The following is a 20,060-nucleotide window of genomic DNA, read 5'->3' on the forward strand; positions in this document are numbered from 1 at the left end:
ACAGACCAATGTCATGTAGACGTCACAGTTACGTCTCTCGCAGCTCTGCGATCATTGTGTCAGAAACACACGGTAACAAGTGGAGTGAAACTGGAAACATCCACAGAATGAGAGATACTAAATACTGTACGAAATGTACAACTGTGCCTTTGGATGTCAGAATTGAAATGCACTATGTCATGAAATAATGTCTGTGTGCATGTGTGTAAAACAACAAACTGAAGATTTATATGTTTAATCATGTGCAATTGTATTTCCATTGTAATGAGTAATTATTAAGCAGTAGTTGCCTGCTGAAATTGAAATCTCTATTACATCTTAATGACTAGATAAACAGTGAGCTTGTCTTTACTGTACATGTTAGATGTGAGACAGTCAGCTGGAGGTAACAGTCAGATGTGAGCACAGGTGAGTACAGGTCGGCCAGTCGGGGCTCGTCCGTTAAATAAAAGAATACTATCAGTTTATGAAATGACGGTGTTTAAATGTAAATTAAAGTAAAAACCGTAAAACAATTCTGGCAGCCACAGCAGCTGGTTCTATACTGTAAAGTTGTACAGTGTAGGAGACAGGACCCAAAGCATCCGTCACGTTCCTCTGGTGCGGTGTGAGATGAGAGTCTGTACCTTGTACCAGGTCATGATGGGCTGCTTGTAGGGCGCCAGATAGTCCTCGATGTCCGGGCAGCTGATCATCTTGCTCTTGGTGACCTCGGCGTTCTCCTGATAGCGTATCCGGCTGCTGAAGCACAGTCCCTCCTCGCTCTCCTCCACCGTCAGAGACATGGACACCTTCATACAGTACGTGGAGTTTCTGTCGACACACAGCATCAGACAGGTCATGACCCCACCACATCTGTGACCCAGTCTCAAGGGTCCATCTTTAAAACTGAGATGTATGCATCATCTGAAGCTGAAGAAATCATCTCTCCAGTGATGTCTGGTTTGTTCGGAGGACAATATTTGGCTGAGACACAACTATTAGAAAATCTGGAATCTGAGGGAGCAAAAAATTCAAACAAAAAAGAGATGCTGTGACCGAAATTCACCACTAAATCAGTGTTTTTGTCAGAATGAGGGTTGAAAATAGCCACATTTTGTAAACTCACAAGCTCAAGGAACATATTAAAATAAAATAAAGAACCCTTTTAATATTTACTCCAAAACTCCTCTGCTGTTTTACTCATAATTTCCCTGAGTGTGAGGTGAAGTGGACGCTGATGTGTTGTTGTAATGTCCATCACCATCTGGAGGAGGTATGAAGCTCCTGGTTTTGGCGGCTGTGTTTTTATCAATGCTTGCTGAGCTCTTTAGCAGATCTTGGTAGAGTACGGTTTGAAGATGTTTCTCTGTTTGTATGTATGAGGGAGAAGTGTATAATGTAGGTTCTATTACAGTATCTGTAACCACTTCTTATGGGATTTTCTTTGCTATTGTAAAAATAAGTAGTCTCTGTGGGCTTCTGTGCATTTGGAAGCACTTAATGACATGAACGTGAACATGAGATGATCCTGGATTCTCCCTGTTCATGTAGCTCTGACTCTAGAAACCTCTATCTCTTCCCACACATTCCTCTAGCCTTCTGCATTGATCTTCTTGTATTCTGTGCAGTATCAGACGCACAAGGCTTGGCCACGGCGGTAAAACAGAGCAATTACTGGTACGCTCGATATAAAGAGTTTAGTCATTATTAACATCCTTGTCTTCTCCTGTGTCCCACAACGACACCGGCTGGATTAATTGAGAGCTGTGTTGTGTGATTCTGTTATGAAAGAATCGGATAACTCCTGTCGTAATGTTCAAAGGGAATCAATTAATGATGAAAAATACAGTGGATCTGAAAATGAGAATACATCTCCACGCTGAGATGAAACACAGCGTATCCCACACACAGGAAACATCTCATTAAACACGCACATATACACATCAGTCAAATATGTGAAACTGTCTTCCCTAGAGCAACAGCTTTTCCACAGGAAGTCCCTCCATCAGCAGTGAGGAATACTCCAAACAATTCACAAAACCTGAATATAAAGCGTTCTGAAGCAATCCAGAAATCAACACTAACTGATTTATTTCTGGGCCAGTGCAGAGCGTCAGACATCGCTGCTATTACTAGTAACAGTGAAAGACGTGTGCCGACTGATCAATACAGCTGAGTGATTGAATCTCGTGTGACGTGGATCAATGTTATCTGAAGCTGAGTCTCCTCCTGCCCCAGACGTCACTGAGAGTGGACAGAGGACGCTCGAAGCTGCTGACCGCTTCAGACGATGTGTTGGTGGTCTCTGAGCCGTCTTCAGACTGAAGAGAGAAGATGCTCACACGTCCAGCAGCGTCCTCCCTTCAGATGCTAATTAGGACATTAGGCTAGTGTTTGAGCGCTAATGAGTCTTCATCGTCAGTGATGCTGGAGTGTGATCCTTCTGACACATCACAGATACTACAAACTCAAGACTGGAGCTGATCCAACACCGTTCACAACACCTCACATCTCTCTCTCTCTTTTTAACTCAGTTAAATGTAATAAAGCCAGCCCATTAGAAGAGCTGTAGTATTAACCCCTGTGCTGCAGGTCCGGACTGAAGCTCTATCACCGCTGCTGTGTATGCTGTGCTCATTAGCCGCTGCTGTGTAATGGGTTAAACTGTATTGAACCGGGCTGTATTGATTGTTGACTGAGAAAGGCGTCCTGCTGTTCTGGCTGTGTCTCTATGCATTCTTCTGTATTACTGCTGCATCGATGAGAGCAGCGCTGGAACAGTACGTGTCAGTCTGGGCTAATTCATTTTCATATTGACTGTGTGTCTTTATTTTCCCGCTAATGGAGAAGTGGGCCATCTAAACAGACCACAGATGCTGATGTGGTCTTCTGCAGGCTGATGTCCTGAAGACCTCAACCGGATGCTTGAGGTCTGTCTCATTAGGACGAGAGATGAACTCTCAGTCTGTCAGAGAATAACCTTTAAAAACTCACTCCAAACTTTCACTTTTTAAAACACAGCTCCAAAGCTATATCTGAGCCCTGGTGCTGAACTCAAGAATCCTGCACAGACGGCACTGATTAACCCATAGTTTGATTGTGTTCCTGTAGCATCCGTGCTAGGGGTGATTGAACGAGGTCTGTCTTGTGTTGGGCATCTGTGTCCCTGACCTAAGACTGATCTTCACACACAAGGCTGTCGATGGATGCTCAGACGAACATCACATACCTGCACATCTGCAAAGTGACAAGTGAAGCAGTCTTTGTTACAAGTTATCCAACTACTTTAATTTCATATGTATTTATCTGGGTTTACAGTGTATTCATCCACCAGGTGTTGGTGCATCAAGAGAAGCATCATCTGTTTGTCATGGGGGGACTCCTGACCGCTGCTCAGTGATGCTTCATCTCCTGGAGATCGTGTCCCAGACCCTGACGCTCCACTTCAGTTCTCTTCATTAACATCTTGTGTAGAGGCTTTACAACAGGGCTTCACTCCATTATCAACTTCTCCCGCTGTGGCAGGGTTTTTATTTATTATTATTATTATTTATTTTGCAGAGATGAAAGATGGTGGTTTACATGCCTGCACTGACTTCAGGTGTTTGAAAGCCATCACCAAGTTCTCCTCTCTGATAACCCTGGTTCCCACAGACACTGAACAGGTCAGAGAAGCTCACTTTTTTACTGGATTTACATTGTGCATAGTGCAGCGAAGACAATATTTGGATAAAACCGGAAGCAGGCGGAGCTTTGTACAGTTATTTGATAAGACCGTAATGTCCAGAGTCTGTGAGAGGAGTGATGTAGTTCTGAGTTTCACTCCACCGCTCCATCACGAGTACGATTCATGACAGCGGCTCGTAATATAACTGCATATTCAGCAATAATTCATGTTCACAGATTTAGCTAGCTTGATAGAGAAGGATCACTCAAATCATGAAGGATGTGAAGCTATGATGAGGTGATGGACATGAGCAGAGAGTTAGTTCTCAAGGAATGTGTTGGTTTCTTCTAGATATAGATATTAGTTGATATTAGAAGATTTCTACAACACTGTAAACCCAGATAAGTTGAATTTACTTAAAAAAACTGAAGTAACTCGTTGCTTTGAAAACGTTAAGTAATGAAGCATTAGTTGAATAAGTGAAGTACTACACTTATTCACACGCAGTGGCTCTCTCAATAATGCATTCTTCAACAAATCTAATCTTACAGTGCTTCTTCGTTTGTGTGTGTCTGATTCTGAATAAACAGAAATCTGTAAGAAATGCAGTGATCTGTGTTAAAATAACTGATGAAAACATACTGTCATCTTCATCACAAATAAACTCACCGCTTTCAGACTTACACTGTATTCATTTACTAGCGGCTTGTTAAAAAAAATAATAATAATAAAAAAAAAAAATATATATATATATATATGTGTGTGTGTGTGTATATTTTAACATTTATTTTATTTTCAAAAGCAAAAAGTGACTCTAACACTAGCTTGCTCTATTGTTTTTCTTTCCCATCAGTTTTCCTTTTATTACATAATAAAATAATAATAATAAAATAACCTAGCTGCATGTCTTTTGTTGATTTTAATAGCTTTCACTGTCCTCATTTGTGAGTCACTTTGGATAAAAGCATCTGCTGAATGACTAACAATAATAAAATAATGATAATAATAATTTCCCAGGACTGTTATGCCTGTTTTTTAACCACACACTGCTCATGGCTCATCTTGTGTTTCGTAGGTTCGGTGTGTTTGCTCTCCTTGTGTTTGGTGGAGTTTACTGTCGCTCTGTCAATGATCTTTTAGGTGTTTTCTCTGTCTCTAATTTGAGTGAAACCAGGAGCATAAGGACAGGAGTGTGTATCTGTGAGACCTGTAGGAACATCTCTGCCCCGTGAAACAGAAGAACAGAACAACTTTCAGATGAATACTCGGGCTCAGATTTACTGACAGCATGCACCGGTGCTAACTGCTTGTGTTAGTTTGTGTTGTGTTTTGTAGGGGTTTCCATTTCAGACACAACAATCATGGGAGGAGAGGATATAAACGAAAGATGCTATTTGATTTTCTAAGGTCCATGGTAGTCAGTTTACTGGTATTAATGATATTATTTTACATCCAAAACAGCACGTCTGAACCCTAATTGTGACCACTGAGACGTTCCTCTCCCATCAGCACTTGTGTGGGAGGTTAACCTCCGTCATCTCACAGTCGCTGTAATCATACAATGATTAGCCAAATTCAGTCATACATGGCTTTCAATTTTACATTTCACAGCCCATCAAAGAGTGCTGAATGATTCCTACACTAATTGAATATGAATTTAGTTCCTCTTATACAGTAATCCAGTTTAAAAGCGAGGTTATAAATGCCCTAATACCTGCTTCCTCCAGTGTAGAGAAATGTTCAGATTAATGTTGAGGTATGATAACATGAGGATTCGTTATCTGATTAAAACTGTATGTTATACTAGAACTGGAAGGCATGCTAAAGATGACTGAATTAGAAAGAAAAACCACAGCATGAGTTAAAGTGATATGAGATGACATGTGATCTCGACCTCCCATAAACCTTTGGAAAGAGATGTAGGTTTCTATCTATTAATGGGTATTAACACCAATCTGTCATTCTGTCATCTGTCATTGCATGTGAGGGTCTAAGAATATACCAGAGTTCACTGGCTTAATTAACTAATCACTTCATTAAAGTACTTTAATAAATGTGTCACTTTTAGCTATGCGAGTCATTTCCATCCATTGTCCCTGTAGGCAAATTAACAAGAGATATAAGGCTAAAAGTACCACAGGCATCATTTAAGTGAATAAATGAGCGAGCGGCGTTTGAGGCACTCGGACCCTTCTCATCTTAAATAGCTCAATTATGCTGGTCATATTAGGAGCGTCTCTGTCAGTGCTGATCAAGAGTGTGTCAGTTTCATCTGTGAAGCTGTGCTTGTTTGACGGTGTGTCGCGGAGGATAATGTCAGCGATGGGCTCTGATTGTAGACACACATATCATTAGAGATCGAGTGCCAGCAGATGCACGAAACAAACTACTGTGTGTTGCTATTCATAATCAGTGATTCAATATATATAATATATTGTCCCGAAGGAAGATCCAAACATATTCCATTAGAAGATTTCTAACAGATCCAGTCAGGTTCAGAGTTTGTATCTGTTGTATTTGATAGAATCCATGATGTATCTGAACAAGACGTCCAGGACCTCCAGCAGAAACACAGGCCACAACATTATAGATCCAGAAGTGTATTTAACCCTGGACATGGACTAGTTTTATCCCCGTCTGTACTAAACCCAGCAGGGGTGTATTCCAGAAAGCAGGGTTAACTCACCGTGAACTAAACCCTGAACTCTCGGTTGATTAACCCAAACCTTGCTGACTCGAGGTATGTCCGGGAGTCAGTTCACTCAGCTCAGAGTATGTTCCTGGATAAGACTCAACTCATTCTCAACAGAGCGACGAATCGACGAGTCACTACAGAAACAGACGCTAAGATAAAACACAGCTGTTTCTTTCTTCTTCTTCTGTTCATTAGTTTTTTACCTGCTTAGTGCATATCAACACCTAACTGAAGACTGTACAATCATTTACATTTTATTTAATCTTTAATCCTTGAGAATGTGAAGTATATTGTTCGTTTGCAAGTTAAACATTACCTTGTCATTGTGTTTTATAATTTATACAGATAACTCTTATATATGCTAATAAAAGAAATTATCCTTTTAAGAATAATATATTACCTAATGTTTTTCTTAAATTAGTGCTTCCTCATTAACATATCAAATATATATATAATATTATTTTATTTTAATTTTTTTCCCTATATATAATAGGCTATATAACATATTGATATATTATATAATGTTGTGCGGTATCTGAAGGCAGAGTTATTAGTTTTTTCTCTTTGTTGTGGATGATTAAGATAATGAATATTCCACTTTTACTCGATGAACCATAAATAATTTTAGATAATCAATTGCATCATTTTAATGCGTTTTATTACTTTTTCATTTGTTCACGACCTTACTTTAGTAGTAGTAGATAATCAGAAATGAAAGCCGAGGTTGTGTTCTCCCTGCTGTGATGGGAACACACAGGGATGTGCTGAGTCTCTTCTCTTCTTCAGATCCAGATCCAGAGGTGCTTTAGGACACCCGTCATGGAGTCATGTTACTAAACAGGACAAGAACAGCTGATCTGCTGTAAACGTACAGGAATCCCATCTGAGAGTGAAATGGACAGTAGCTGGTGTACGTCTATATCTATCAGTGTTAAACAGAGCTGTGTCTGACCAGTCTGGTGCTCCGGGTCAAATCACTCTTACTGACCTATATACAGTAATTCTGTGAGAAAACAACGCCTTTAATGACATCCCAGTATGATTTAACCTTCAGTATATAATACAGCTAATGTGATGACTGATGTGTTTGATTAGGAGACTGATATAATTATTTAAAATATTTCATACGAGACAGAGGTTGAAATAGTCCTGAACATTAGAATGATTTCTTTATTTTGTCTACACACGTGAACAGAACATTTTTATTGTGTTTTCTGGACACATGTTTTTGGACAAATATAAAATTTCAATTTGTGTCCCTAAATATGCAGATTTCTAAATGCTGTCTAAATCTTCCTTATGCTAATAATCAGCTGTTTTAATGAACTTACAGTTCTTCTCGATTGCTAAGGGATAATTTACATCCAGAATAAACCCCGACACTTATTACACGGCTACATGCAACATGAGTAAATAATTAGAGGCGGACGTCACAGAATCAAAGAGGAAGAGGAGGGGACAGTAAAAATGAAGGGGAAGAGGTCAAAGGTCATTTGCTACGAAGCATGTTCTTCTGCACGGACTGTCCACGAGGGAAGTCATCTACAGGGTTTCAATAATACTCACACAATACATTATATTTACAATACATAGCAGCAGTACTTTCATTATCCCATAACTCATGATTTGTAGTTATTAGTCCTCTATTTGTGCAGAACTCAGAGTCTAGAGGAGGAAGAGAAGTCTTCAGTCAGAAGAAACTGCTATAACAAATCATGACACTACTAATACTGTAATGCAGTTTGGCAGAGGAGACTGAGTTAATTAATTATTACATTTATTTGTTTTGTTTTTTAATTTCATGATTTATTGATTTCTGTATATTACAGTAACTGACAGTATATTCCAATGTGTGTTTAAGTGTGTAAGATCTGATTACAGTAGTGCAATAAAAGAAAACTTTTCTTTAAGTTTATTGCATATTGTGACAGTCAATGACTCAAAAGGATTGCTATTTCACTCACTAGTGTTCTCCAGACAGTGAAGTAGTGTGTATTTGTCAGGTGTGTGTGTCATCTGAGGTTTGAGTCTGACAAAAGAAAACATGTTTTTGAAGAAACTATTTGATTTGGACTTGGACGTTAGTGTGTAGTTTTGAGATTGTGTTCAATTGAACTGAATTGTGTGTTAGTGCTAGAGAAAAACTGTAACACAATGAATTATTATTATATTATATGAATTATCATTATATGAATTAATGCAGTGTCATTGCCGTGTGTTCTCCAGCTGGTGGCACTGTACATATAATAATAATAATGCATTTTATTTGTAATGTGCTTTTCTTAAACCCAAAGCGCTACAGTAATAAAGTAATAAATAAAATAAAACAAAACACCAAAAGCAATACAACAATTCATTAGAGAAAGACAGTCTTAAATAAATGTGACTTAATCAACTTTTTAAAATCACCCGACGCTGGTGCATTTCTGACGTGCAGAGGAAGTACATTCCATAGCTTAGGGGCTTTATATGAAAAGGCTCTTTCCCCCATGGTCTTTAGCTTACATGATGGCTGGTGAAGTGAAAGAGAGTTAGTAGAGCGAAGAGAGCGTGATGGAATATAAGGACTGATGAGTTCACAAAGATACTCAGGTGCAGTCCCACGAAGTGCCTTGTATGTTAAAATAAGAATTTTAAAATCAGTTCTCGCATTTACGGGAAGTCAGTGTAATTGTGAAAGAACCGGTGTAATGTGTTCACGAGGAGAAGTACAAGTGAGCACACCAGCGGCAGAATTTTGTATATACTGAAGCTTTCCCAACGATTTAACAATTCAACAATATCCCTAGAAACAACCCCAGATTTAAGATCCTCGATATCAGGGGTGTCAACCTCAGTTCCTGGAGGACCGGAGCCCTGCAGAGTTTAGATCCAACCCTAATTAAACACACCTGATCCAGCTAATCAAGTCCTTCAGGCTTAATTGAAAACTACAAGATATGTGTTGGCTCTAAACTCTGCAGGGCTCCGGTCCCCCAGGAACTGAGGTTGACACCCCTGCTCTATACTCTATTGTACTTCTAAACATTAAACCAATTTGTATTGTGAAGATACACAGTTCCAGCCATACACAGACCCAGGCAAAATCACGGTATCACACACACACACACACGCACACACGCACACAACAACAACAACATAATGGCATACTCCTCTGTCCTCCAGTTTCCTCCTTTCATCCTAAGAGGGATTTCATCCTTTCTTAGTTTAACTGATAACAACACAGTTTCTGAGAGCTGACACTCAAACAGAAGAAGCACACGCCGAATCTGTAAAACCATACACTAATTCTCAGACTTTGATTCAGTTTTCCATTTCATAAAACACTTTTTGCAAAACACAACACACTATTTTTATGTACAGTAACACACACACAAAAAAAAAAACTAACAGGAATGAATATTATTGCAAAGATGTTTGTAAATGTTTGCATTTGAGATGTGTTGGTGATATTCTGAATGCAATGTTTCGTGCAGGGCCGGCCCGAGGCGTAAGAGAACTAGGCAGCTGCTTGGGGCCCCCATTTTTTTTTTTTTACAATTAAATAACTTAAACAAGTGATATAAATGAATGAATGAATAATGAACGAATAAATGAATAATTCAAGACAAGAAAATTCTTATTTACCGACAACTGCTGCTGTGTCTGCTAGCGTTTGAGTCATGCGCAGTTTCGCATAGACACCTCACATGCATTGACAATTCGCGCCGGCGCGCAAGTGTGCATCACTGTAATAAATGATAAGCCATGTCACAAAAAGGATGTATCCCTCTGGTGCCGAAAAGAGAAAAAAGAAAAGGACATAAAGTTGGCTTGACATTGGACGTTGGACGAGTCTCAAATTTAGGGACCGTCTCTAAAGTTACATGCGATATTGGTATACACTTTTCTAACATCAGTAGCATTTCAGGAGAATGACTTACAGTCATAAAAACATCTGTAATTGTTCATCTAGGTGTCAGCTATAATGCAAAGCTGAATTGAATGTTTGATATATATTAAAATAAACTGTAAATCATATGTAAATTATGCTACTTTTTCACATGGGCTCAAAGGCAAATTTGAAGCTCAGTAGCATTTGAGGAGAAAGACTTGCAGTCACCTTATACATTTTTAATATATATTAAAATAAATTATAAATCATTTAGGTAAAAACGAGGCCCATTTATCACTTTCAGGCACATTCCTGTCAATGTTTTTTTTTAATATCCATCAATAGCCTTTAAAATAGCCATCAATACCCTTTAAAATGACTTTATATAAATTATTGCATTATATAATGAGGCAATAATGATTGTTTTATAAAAACACTGTTAAAATACATATTGTAGACACTTACAAAATAAACAATTTATGTACATGTTATTACAAATGCCTGCACAGGGAGCCAAATGCCATGTAATTGCTGCTATTACATTTTTGCTATAGATGACACAGCCTATATAATTTCTTCAACAAAAAACGTGCATATCACAACCCTTACAAAATAAACCATGGTTTTATCATAGTAAACGTCCTAATTTCCCATTGCATGATTTCTTTATGCTTAAGACTATGAAATAAATTAGTCATAATAAAGCTATAGCCATAGATAAATGTCGAGAGCTACAATTGTAATTAGTAAATAATACAATTTATTAATTTACTCTTTTATTTAATTAAAGTTCTATTTTCACCCCTATAGTATGTGTTTATTTTCCATCATCATATTTGAGGAAGGGGGGCAGTACAATACAATCCTGCTGTCCTGATGTCATCAGTGACTTTGCCTCCTGAAAAGCTAGCAAGGAACCAATTTTGAGGTCATTGTTGAATCCTAGCTGTTCTTATGTTTGCTTTCTTTATTTAGGTTTTTAACTATTTTTTGTAACATTATATTTTTTATTATATTAATGTATGTCTATTTTGGTTTCATTTAAAAGGTTGCACATTTAATGCACATTTGCTAATTATTTATTTCATGTTTTGTGACAGTTTGTATTCAGACGTTTAAAGGGGGGGTGAAATGCTATTTCATGCATACTGAGTTTTTTACACTGTTAAAGAGTTGGATTCCCATGCTAAACATGGACAAAGTTTCTTCTGTTCCAAAAATACTCCTTGCGGTTTGTCACAAGTTTCGGAAAGTTTTTTTCGAATATGGCTCTGTGTGACGTTAGATGGAGCGGAATTTACTTATATGGGTCCTGAGGCACTTCTGCCGGAAGAGCGCGCTCCCGTATAGCAGAGCACTGAGAGCACAACAGACTTCACTGATCAGAGCGAGAGCGTCGCGAAAAGTCACAAAAGAAGTGTGTTTTTGGTTGCCAGGGCAAGACAACCCTGCACAGATTACCAAAAGAGAAACAGCATTAAGGGACCAGTGGATGGAGTTTATTTTTACAGAGCATCAACGGAGTTGTGCAAGTGTTTGTGTTTGTTCCCTGCATTTCGAAGATGCTTGTTCACGTTTGACGACGGATTTGCGTATCGTTTATTTCTTAAGGATAATGCAGTCCCAACGAAAAAGGGTCACGATCGTGTGTTGGAACCGCATGCGGTGAGTAAAACTGCTTCAAATATCTCTGCCTCCTTGTTAGTGCGTCCCCCTCCCATCGGAGACCCGGGTTCGAGCCCCGCTCGGAGCGAGTCGTTGCTGCTGCTGCTCTTGTTAAATTTCAGCCTCTGGATCTGATTCTGGATCATAAATATATGCTGAATCTGACTGTTAGCCATGGTTTGTTTTGGATGATGTTTTTTTCCTCACGGTAATGTCACAGCTTCCAAACGCTCTCAACACAAAAGTCTACTGGCGCTCGTGATTCTTTAGCTCCGCCCACACGTCACGCCTCCAGCCGCTCGTGTTTTTCCGGAAAAAATCGGTACAGACTATCTTTCTCTTATGAATATAATAAAACTAAAGACTTTTCGGAGTTATGAAGGATGCAGTACTACTCTATAGGTACTCAAGATTAACAGGATATTGAGTGAAAACGAGCATTTCACCCCCCCCCCCCCTTTAAGAGTGAAGTATGTTAAGTATTGCTTTTTATTTATTTATTTTGTATTAATACATAACCTCGCTGTATTCATTTATGATGTAACATTATAGCGTGACATTTGTGTCAATAATCCTGAAGCACAGGTGACCCCGCGTGGTGGGAGGGGGGCCCCCAAGAGGCTCAGGCTGGCACTGGTTTCATGTGAGGCTTTTTGTGTGCAGTTCTTGGATCTGTGTGTAAAATTATCAAAAACAGGAGGCAATGTTTTGGAAATGTATGTAAGCAGCTGGGGGAACAAAACTGTAAAACACAAAGGAAAGATTCGAGGAGAGGACATGAATATGGAACAAGGCTTGCAATCAGGCCTGACTGAGTTAACCAGCTGTCTCTAATTATCCTCTTAATTAGCTTGATTGAATTAGAAGGAATTCTTCTTGAAACACTGCCACTAGTCGAGTCAGAGTATGTACTGTGTGATGAAGAAGTGTTGAATCCTTCAGCCGAGGCACATTACTGCTGCCCTAATATGATCAATCATGTACAGCATGATAATATGTCTGATCACATTCATATCAACAGTAAGAGTATGCAGATATTGTTCATGTTTGCACACTGTCATAGATTATAAGATCAAAGTAAACAGGTACAGTTTTTAAACTGTTTAAACTGAAATCAGTAGGTTATTTCATCTCATGTTGTTATTTACTGTATGGAGTCTTGGTATGGCTGTATATTTTTTACTAATTATATCCATCTTGTTTCAACTTGTTCATTTATTTGGCTAAAAGTAGGGTGACCAAACATGGCATTTTCCCAGGACACGTCCTGGCCAGGATTTCTATATTGCCTAAAATATCCATGTTTTGGCTTTGGTTTCCTGTTTTCATACTTAAAGGTCCTGTTCTTCGTGATCCCATGTTTTAAACTTTAGTTAGTGTGTAATGTTGTTGTTAGAGTATAAATAATATCTGTAAAATTCTAAAGCTCAAAGTTCAATGCCAAGCGAGATATTTCATTTAAAAGAATTCGCCTACAAAAAACGACCCGTTTGGACTACACCCCTCTAGTTCCTGCAGGAATGACGTCACTAAAACAGTTTTTTTGACTAACCTCCGCCCACATGAATTCACAAACAGGGGATGTGGTCTTGTTGCGCTCCGATGGAGAAGAAGGAAGAGCTGTTTGTTTTTGTCGCCGTGTCGTTGAAACGCTGTTATTTTCATCTCGGAGTCCAATCATCTTTGTTTGGGCTTCCCAGGGACGCTGTACTTTGAGATTAATGGTTACAATTGATGTTTAACTCGGTTCCCGAAAATTATAATCCACATGTAAAACTATGTGCTGCACATTTTGCTGAGGACAGCTTTCTCAATCTCAATCAGTTTAATGCCGGATTCGCAAAAAGATTATTCTTGAAATAAACGCCTTGTTTATGGATCACGAGCGGTAAGTGTATTTTATTATTTAAGTTGGTGTGTTTAACAGTTTCTGTAACTTATTACACAAAGGGCAACGCTGTTTAGCTTTAGTAACTAGATGGTAGGGCTGTGCAAAAAATCGAATGCGGTTTTCATGCGCATCTCGTCAGTAAAAACGCTCCTGTGATTATAAATATATCTCCAGCGTGCGTTCTAGTCCAATCGCGTTTCCAGGAGGGCAGTGTGCTCTCAGCTGTTGTCGAATCACAGCACAGGAACCGCTCGCCCAATCAGAACTCGTTACATATTTCTGAAGGAGAGGCTTCATAGAACAAGGAAGTCATCAGCCCGTTTTTGTGACAGTGAAAAACAGCGGCATACAGATAGGTGAATTGTGTGAAAAATACTGTGTTTTTGTTTATGTGTGCGTGTGTGTGTGTATGTGTGTGTGTTTAAAAGTTGCCTCTAAAGTTGTCTCCTCATGCAGCTCCTTCACATACACACACTAACACAGAGCAGACAGAGATGAGGAATGTTTTCTTTTAATTTATTAATTTTTGAATATTATAAGAACTCATAAATTATAGGAATCATGTAAACTTTCATTTTAACATAATACACTGTGGAATAATGCAATGTTTGTTTTTGACCCATGTCCCTCATCAAGTCTGATTTTTGGCCCTTCATAGTAAAAACTATACTAAAAAAGGCACCTCTGTAGACTTAATGTCAACATGTATTTACTCATCTCACCTGCAAAAAAAGATTCAGTTCTGCACAGTCAATAAAAACAGAGAAATACAAACTTACACAGACCTGCAATAATTATTATTAATGCTGTGAAACACTGTTCATTGTTAGTTTGTGATAGCTAAAGCTTTAACTCGTTTGAAAGAGCTGAACACTGTAGTTTGATGAACAGCTGGATGTGTTTCAGGAGCTTTACTCTGTAATTTCTGTGATAACACGCAGATGTTGTACGTTAGATAATAGCTGCTCACGTTTAGTTTTGTGGCTCTGAGACTGTGCACTTTGTCACTTTGTGTTTTATTCACTGCCAGACTGGTTTGCAGGACCTGAAATAGAAACAGTGAATTAACCATCCAGCAGCAATCAGAGCTTGGAGAAAACAGATCCTGTCCCTTCACTCACAGCTGCCTCTGTTCAGATGTTGTACACAAATTGCCCTTCAGCCGCAGTGTGAGAGTGAACTCTTTTCTGAGCCCTGGGTTTCCTCGAGGCCTTCCTTCAGCTTTCCTCTTGCAGAAGCGTAGGTACTCGGGTGTGAATTAAAGCTGTTTTATATTCCTGCATCTCGGTTTTTCTCATTTCAAATATTGCCTAAAAAATGTTTTTTGGAGTTTGGAATGACACACTATCTACTGTTTTTCAAAGTAGTATGCATTTGACAGTGCACATTATGCATGTACTTCTGTATATTTCTGATTAGACTGAAGCCAGGGACAACAAATCTACAAGCTTGAGAGCAGACGATGACTGTCCATCAATGAATCTGCATCTGACTAAAAACCCATACATCACTAGCAGATTTTAAGCAGTCAACAGATTTTACAGAAAAACATGCAGTGCATGATGGGCTAAGATTATGAACCTTATCTCTTATTATAGGCGAGGAATATGTCTGATATTTTGATCAGATTTGTTTTGCCTCTAACAGGAGTTTAATACTTTAAAACTACTGCAGGGTTTTGACTAAGTATAGCAGTGTAGCATGATCAGAGCGTTTTCTTAGAATATAAACTTGTAACGATCGGCCTTATTGGCTGAATTACATTAATTTAAAATGGGGTCAGATTAAACTGTGTGAGGGCTTTGAGTGTTAAAAAAAGATGGGTCAGACAACAAGGTTAAAAGTGAAAATCAAATATGTATTTACAATGTTCACAAGAGACTTAAAACAACACAATAAATCCTAGGCTAATAAAAGCACAGTCTTTGCATAGCATTAAAACAGTCCTTAAGAATACCAGTCTGCTGCAAGTCCCAATGTGAATGTGAGAAGTGTCCACTGGTGTATACACAATCCAAAGAAGGTGATAATCCAAGTGTGGTTCTGGAATGGTAAGTCCACAAAGGTAACTCCTCATCCAGCTTTTGGTCAAAGACACTGTCTGTCTGCCATGCTGCCTCTTTTATACTGTTAATTTCTCATTTGAAGACATACATTAAAATGTTTAAGAGGAATAAAATGGCTAAGATCATATGGTGGTCAGTACAGGGATTGTTTTAAGATTTTAAAATGTGTTGAGAAAGTGTTAATAGATGATGACCCATTTTGAAAGTGCTGCTGCTTTTAAAACTCGATTTTTAATGATGAATGGATTTTACACCACTGTGACTGTGACCAGCTTCGTGCTGAAGTACTTTCTCTTAAAAACATTGTTTTAAAACTGGAGAAGGATTTTAAATACTGAAAAGTCATTTTAACCATGAACTGTGTTTTAGAGAGAGTATGGAGTTAAAATTTGATAAGGTGGAGGAGTATGTGAAGGAGAAAATGGTGACTTTAGAGAAAGGGGTTGTGGAGTGTTTTAGGAGGAGAGATAAACAGTTGGTAAAACAAATGAAGGAAAAGAAGAAACTTCCAGAACCCACTGTCTCCCTTCCAACCCTGTGCCCTCCATCATCAGCTCTGCTTCACCTCCACTTTACTGTTCCACCGTCTCAGCAACTTCGCTGACCGATGACAGAGCGAAGGACGGAACAACATTCTCCGAGACATCAACAGGGCCTGATGTCACCAACATCTTCTCCGTTCTTTCCTTTTTCCACTGGTTGGACTTTACTACACAGAGCCATAGTCCACTGACAAGCTACACAAAATCCCTTTCAAAGAATCGCCTCTGATTTTGAAATTGATTTGGTGTAGATTGTCAGTGAACTACGGCTTACCGACTTACCTTTCCGGATCACTTAGTGAGCTGCTTACACACACACACACACACACACACACACACAGACACACACACAGACACACATATCGAAAATCACGCAGCTCACACATCCAGGAGAAAATAAACTTGTCAACGCTGCCCCATGACTTTTATTAAATACAGTTAAAATACTGAATCACTACATTGTATTTTCCAGCGACGAGAGGATACAATCGTTGTTTTTAAGTAAACTCACTCTCTAAAAAGAGAAACACACAGACACAAATACATGCATGAATGTTACATAAAACAAATGATTACTTTTTGTTAAAATCTTTATTTATGCAAAAAAGCTTACATTTATGTGTCTTTTTGTTCGCTGAAGCAGCCATGTTGCCGAGATAATTCATACCCCTTCATTTGAAGTGTGGTTCCGAAAAATCTTTGTTTGAAGGGCTATTTGGCCCTTCCCCTTACCCCTACCCCTCCAACCAAAAGAGAATTGAGATAAAGGGGAAAGGGGAAGGGCTAAGGGGTAGATTGGGCCTTACAGCAACTTGGATTGTATATACACAGGGGGACACTCACATTGGGACTCAACGACACACTGGGACACTTGGACTGTTTTTAGGGTATGGACAATATAACTGTATTCTTTTAACAGACTGAGTTTACCTGGTTTTATTGTGTTGTTTTGAAAGTATTTTATTGTGAACCTGTAAATACACCAATCTTATTATCCGTATATCTGTTATATGTAATTCTTTCAACACGTTTTAACTCTCACACAGAAAAGTCAGACCACATTTCAATTTTAGTAACCCAGCCTGCTGGGCTGAGCGTTATAAACTCTTGTCAGTCAGTTCTTCTCAAAGAGTGCATCAGATGCTACGCAAAATTACTGAACTGAGACAATGTTTACTTGAGCCCTGATAGTAAAAAAACAACAACAGTAAATTAAATGATAACAGTATCAGGATTCTGCAAAGCACAGAACACAACGAGCACTGAATGAAGTGGAATATTCACCCAGAAAACTCTCATGACAATAAACTAGAATATATGCTACTATTTACAAGTGATGAAGACAATCTTTCAATTCAACAGCTTGTGCACAGTTCTGTACTACAGAAACACTTTACCACTGCAAATCCTTGGGAATGATTTCATGTTCATTTGACAGCATGTGTTTTTCAGCATGTACTGCATATTTAAAGTGCTTTTCATTCCGAAGTCATTTCTAATCTAATGGATAAACCCTTCTATAGCGTCAAAGTAACCACTGCACTCTTTTTGTTAGTAGCTTGTTATATTGCTGACTATTTTTCCACAATGTTTTCTAGTCTATAGTTGAACTTCTTTAAATGGTGTGTCGCTTGTAGTTTGTCAAGTTGGATTTAAAGTAGTTTCCCCGGCACTGACGAGCTGTCTTTCTCTGTAGCCACTTACAAAGTCAAAGTTTCAGATGGGTTCAGATATCAGACATGCTTTGGATAATTCAGGCTTAATGGTATTAGTAAACTCTGCAAACGATTTAGTGTCCATCAAATCCAGGACAGCATGACATCAGCTTCCTCAACAACAAATAACTGAAAAGTATGGGAATGCCTTGTATAATCAAATAACATAAAAGAAGCAAACTCTCAGTTTAAATTGCAGAGCTAGAATCAAACTCTATTAACTTCACCTTTGATGCGACTGCATTCAGTGAGGAGACGCTCACGACTCAAACAATGGTGTCACTCTCACAATACAGTCCCAACAGTCTGAGCTACTGTACACAGACACAATTCCTGCAGTAAACCTATGACTGAACATGACTTTCTTTGACAGCTGAAAAATAACGCGACTGCACTGTTCAGTACACGGAGCTCTCCTCTAATAGTGTACGTGTGTTCTGTCTCCTGTTCTGTCTTCTGTTCTGGCGCAGCTGACACAGAACAACGTACACTATTTGCGTCCAGTGAATAAATGGTGCTACGCTGATGTAAAAGAGACAAATTGTTGAATAAAGTAATTGTAAAGTTGTTTTTGTTTTCTTTGCACAGCAAAAGTGTTCTCATCACTTCATTAAACTCAGATTGAACCACTGATGGCAGATGGACTATTCTGACGATGTCTTTCATACTTTTCTGGAACTTGACAGTATATTTTACTTGGCAGTCTATGGGACAACAGGCCTCCCAGTTGTCATCCAAAATATCTTAAATTGTGTTCCCAAGATGAACAAAGCTTTTATGGGTTTGGAACAACATGGGGGTAAGTAACTGATGACAAAGTTTTTAATTTGGGCTGGAGTAACCCTTTAAATACATTGCTGTCTATCGAGGGCCAGAGAGCTCTCGGATTTCATCTGAAATATCTTAATTTGTGTTTTCCGAAGATTGGAACGAAGGTCTTACGCGTTTGGTACAAGGGTGTGTAATTTTTGACAAAATGTTAAATATGTGGTGGATGTAGTAACCCTTTAACATTTATCCACAAATCCATCATTAATAAATAGATACTAAAAACTTTGATAAGGAACGTAATGTAGTGTCATAGTCAAGATGTTCCAGAGACAGATCAGTTAAACCTTGGATTATGGGTGTGTGGCTCATCTAACACTGCTATAGTATACAATATAACCCAGTGGGCACCTTTATATCAGTTTGACATCAAATACTGTATTGGTCAAGACTTGATCAAGATGCTGTAACATCATTTTAAACTCAGTTTGGACAGCAGTTCCTCTTCAGGACCTCTTCTGATCTCTCCCTCCGCGCCACCAAGGAGACCGCCCGAGCGATTGGGCGGTCCATGGCAGCTATGGTGGCCGCGGAGAGGCACTTATGGTTGACCCTGTCAGGTATGAAAGAGTGGGACAGGGTTTGCCTCATGGACGCCCCGATTCAGTCTACTGGCCTGTTCGGCTTTCAGAGGGCAGCCTCTGCTGGGGTAGAGTGGTACACACCGCAGTACACGGTGCCCGTCTCGCCTCAGTGCCCTCTGGGGGCCGATCTGCCAACCCTGCCAATGTTCCAGGGCGCAGCGGGGACAGCAAGCATTGGTCTCAGTATCTTCCGCCTGTGCGCGTAGCGGGGCTGAGACGCTCACGGCACCTGCGGGGGCCTCTTACACCAGAAGTCAGTCTTGAGAGACTGATTCCATTAGTAGATTATTTAGCAGCAAGGAAACTACTGTCAAATGTATATCAATGGGTCCTGCACACAGTAGAAAAAGGCTACCATATTCAGTTCGGCTATGCGCCGCCAATATTCAACGGGGTCATCCCGACGATAGTCGGCTCCAGGCAGGGTCTGGTTATGTAACAGGAAGTGAAAACCCTAAAAGAGAAGGAGGCCATCGAGGTGGTCCCTCCTCAAGACAGGGAGTCCGGATTTTACAGCCGGTATTTCATAGTTCCAATTATAGACTTGAGGG

General features: G+C 39.2%; 1 protein-coding gene across 1 annotated transcript in view; it reads right to left on the reverse strand.

The window, feature by feature from the left end:
* LOC113113511 (X-linked interleukin-1 receptor accessory protein-like 2) overlaps nucleotides 1-20,060 on the reverse strand; it is a 201,463-nt gene that overhangs the window by 62,305 nt on the left and 119,098 nt on the right. Inside the window, exon 4 of the mRNA XM_026279735.1 lies at nucleotides 627-813. Within this exon, the coding sequence (XP_026135520.1) occupies nucleotides 627-813 (187 nt within the window). The remainder of the gene's footprint in view (nucleotides 1-626; nucleotides 814-20,060) is intronic.

This window comes from Carassius auratus, chromosome 14 (assembly GCF_003368295.1).
Source record: "Carassius auratus strain Wakin chromosome 14, ASM336829v1, whole genome shotgun sequence".
Lineage (NCBI taxonomy): Eukaryota > Metazoa > Chordata > Actinopteri > Cypriniformes > Cyprinidae > Carassius > Carassius auratus.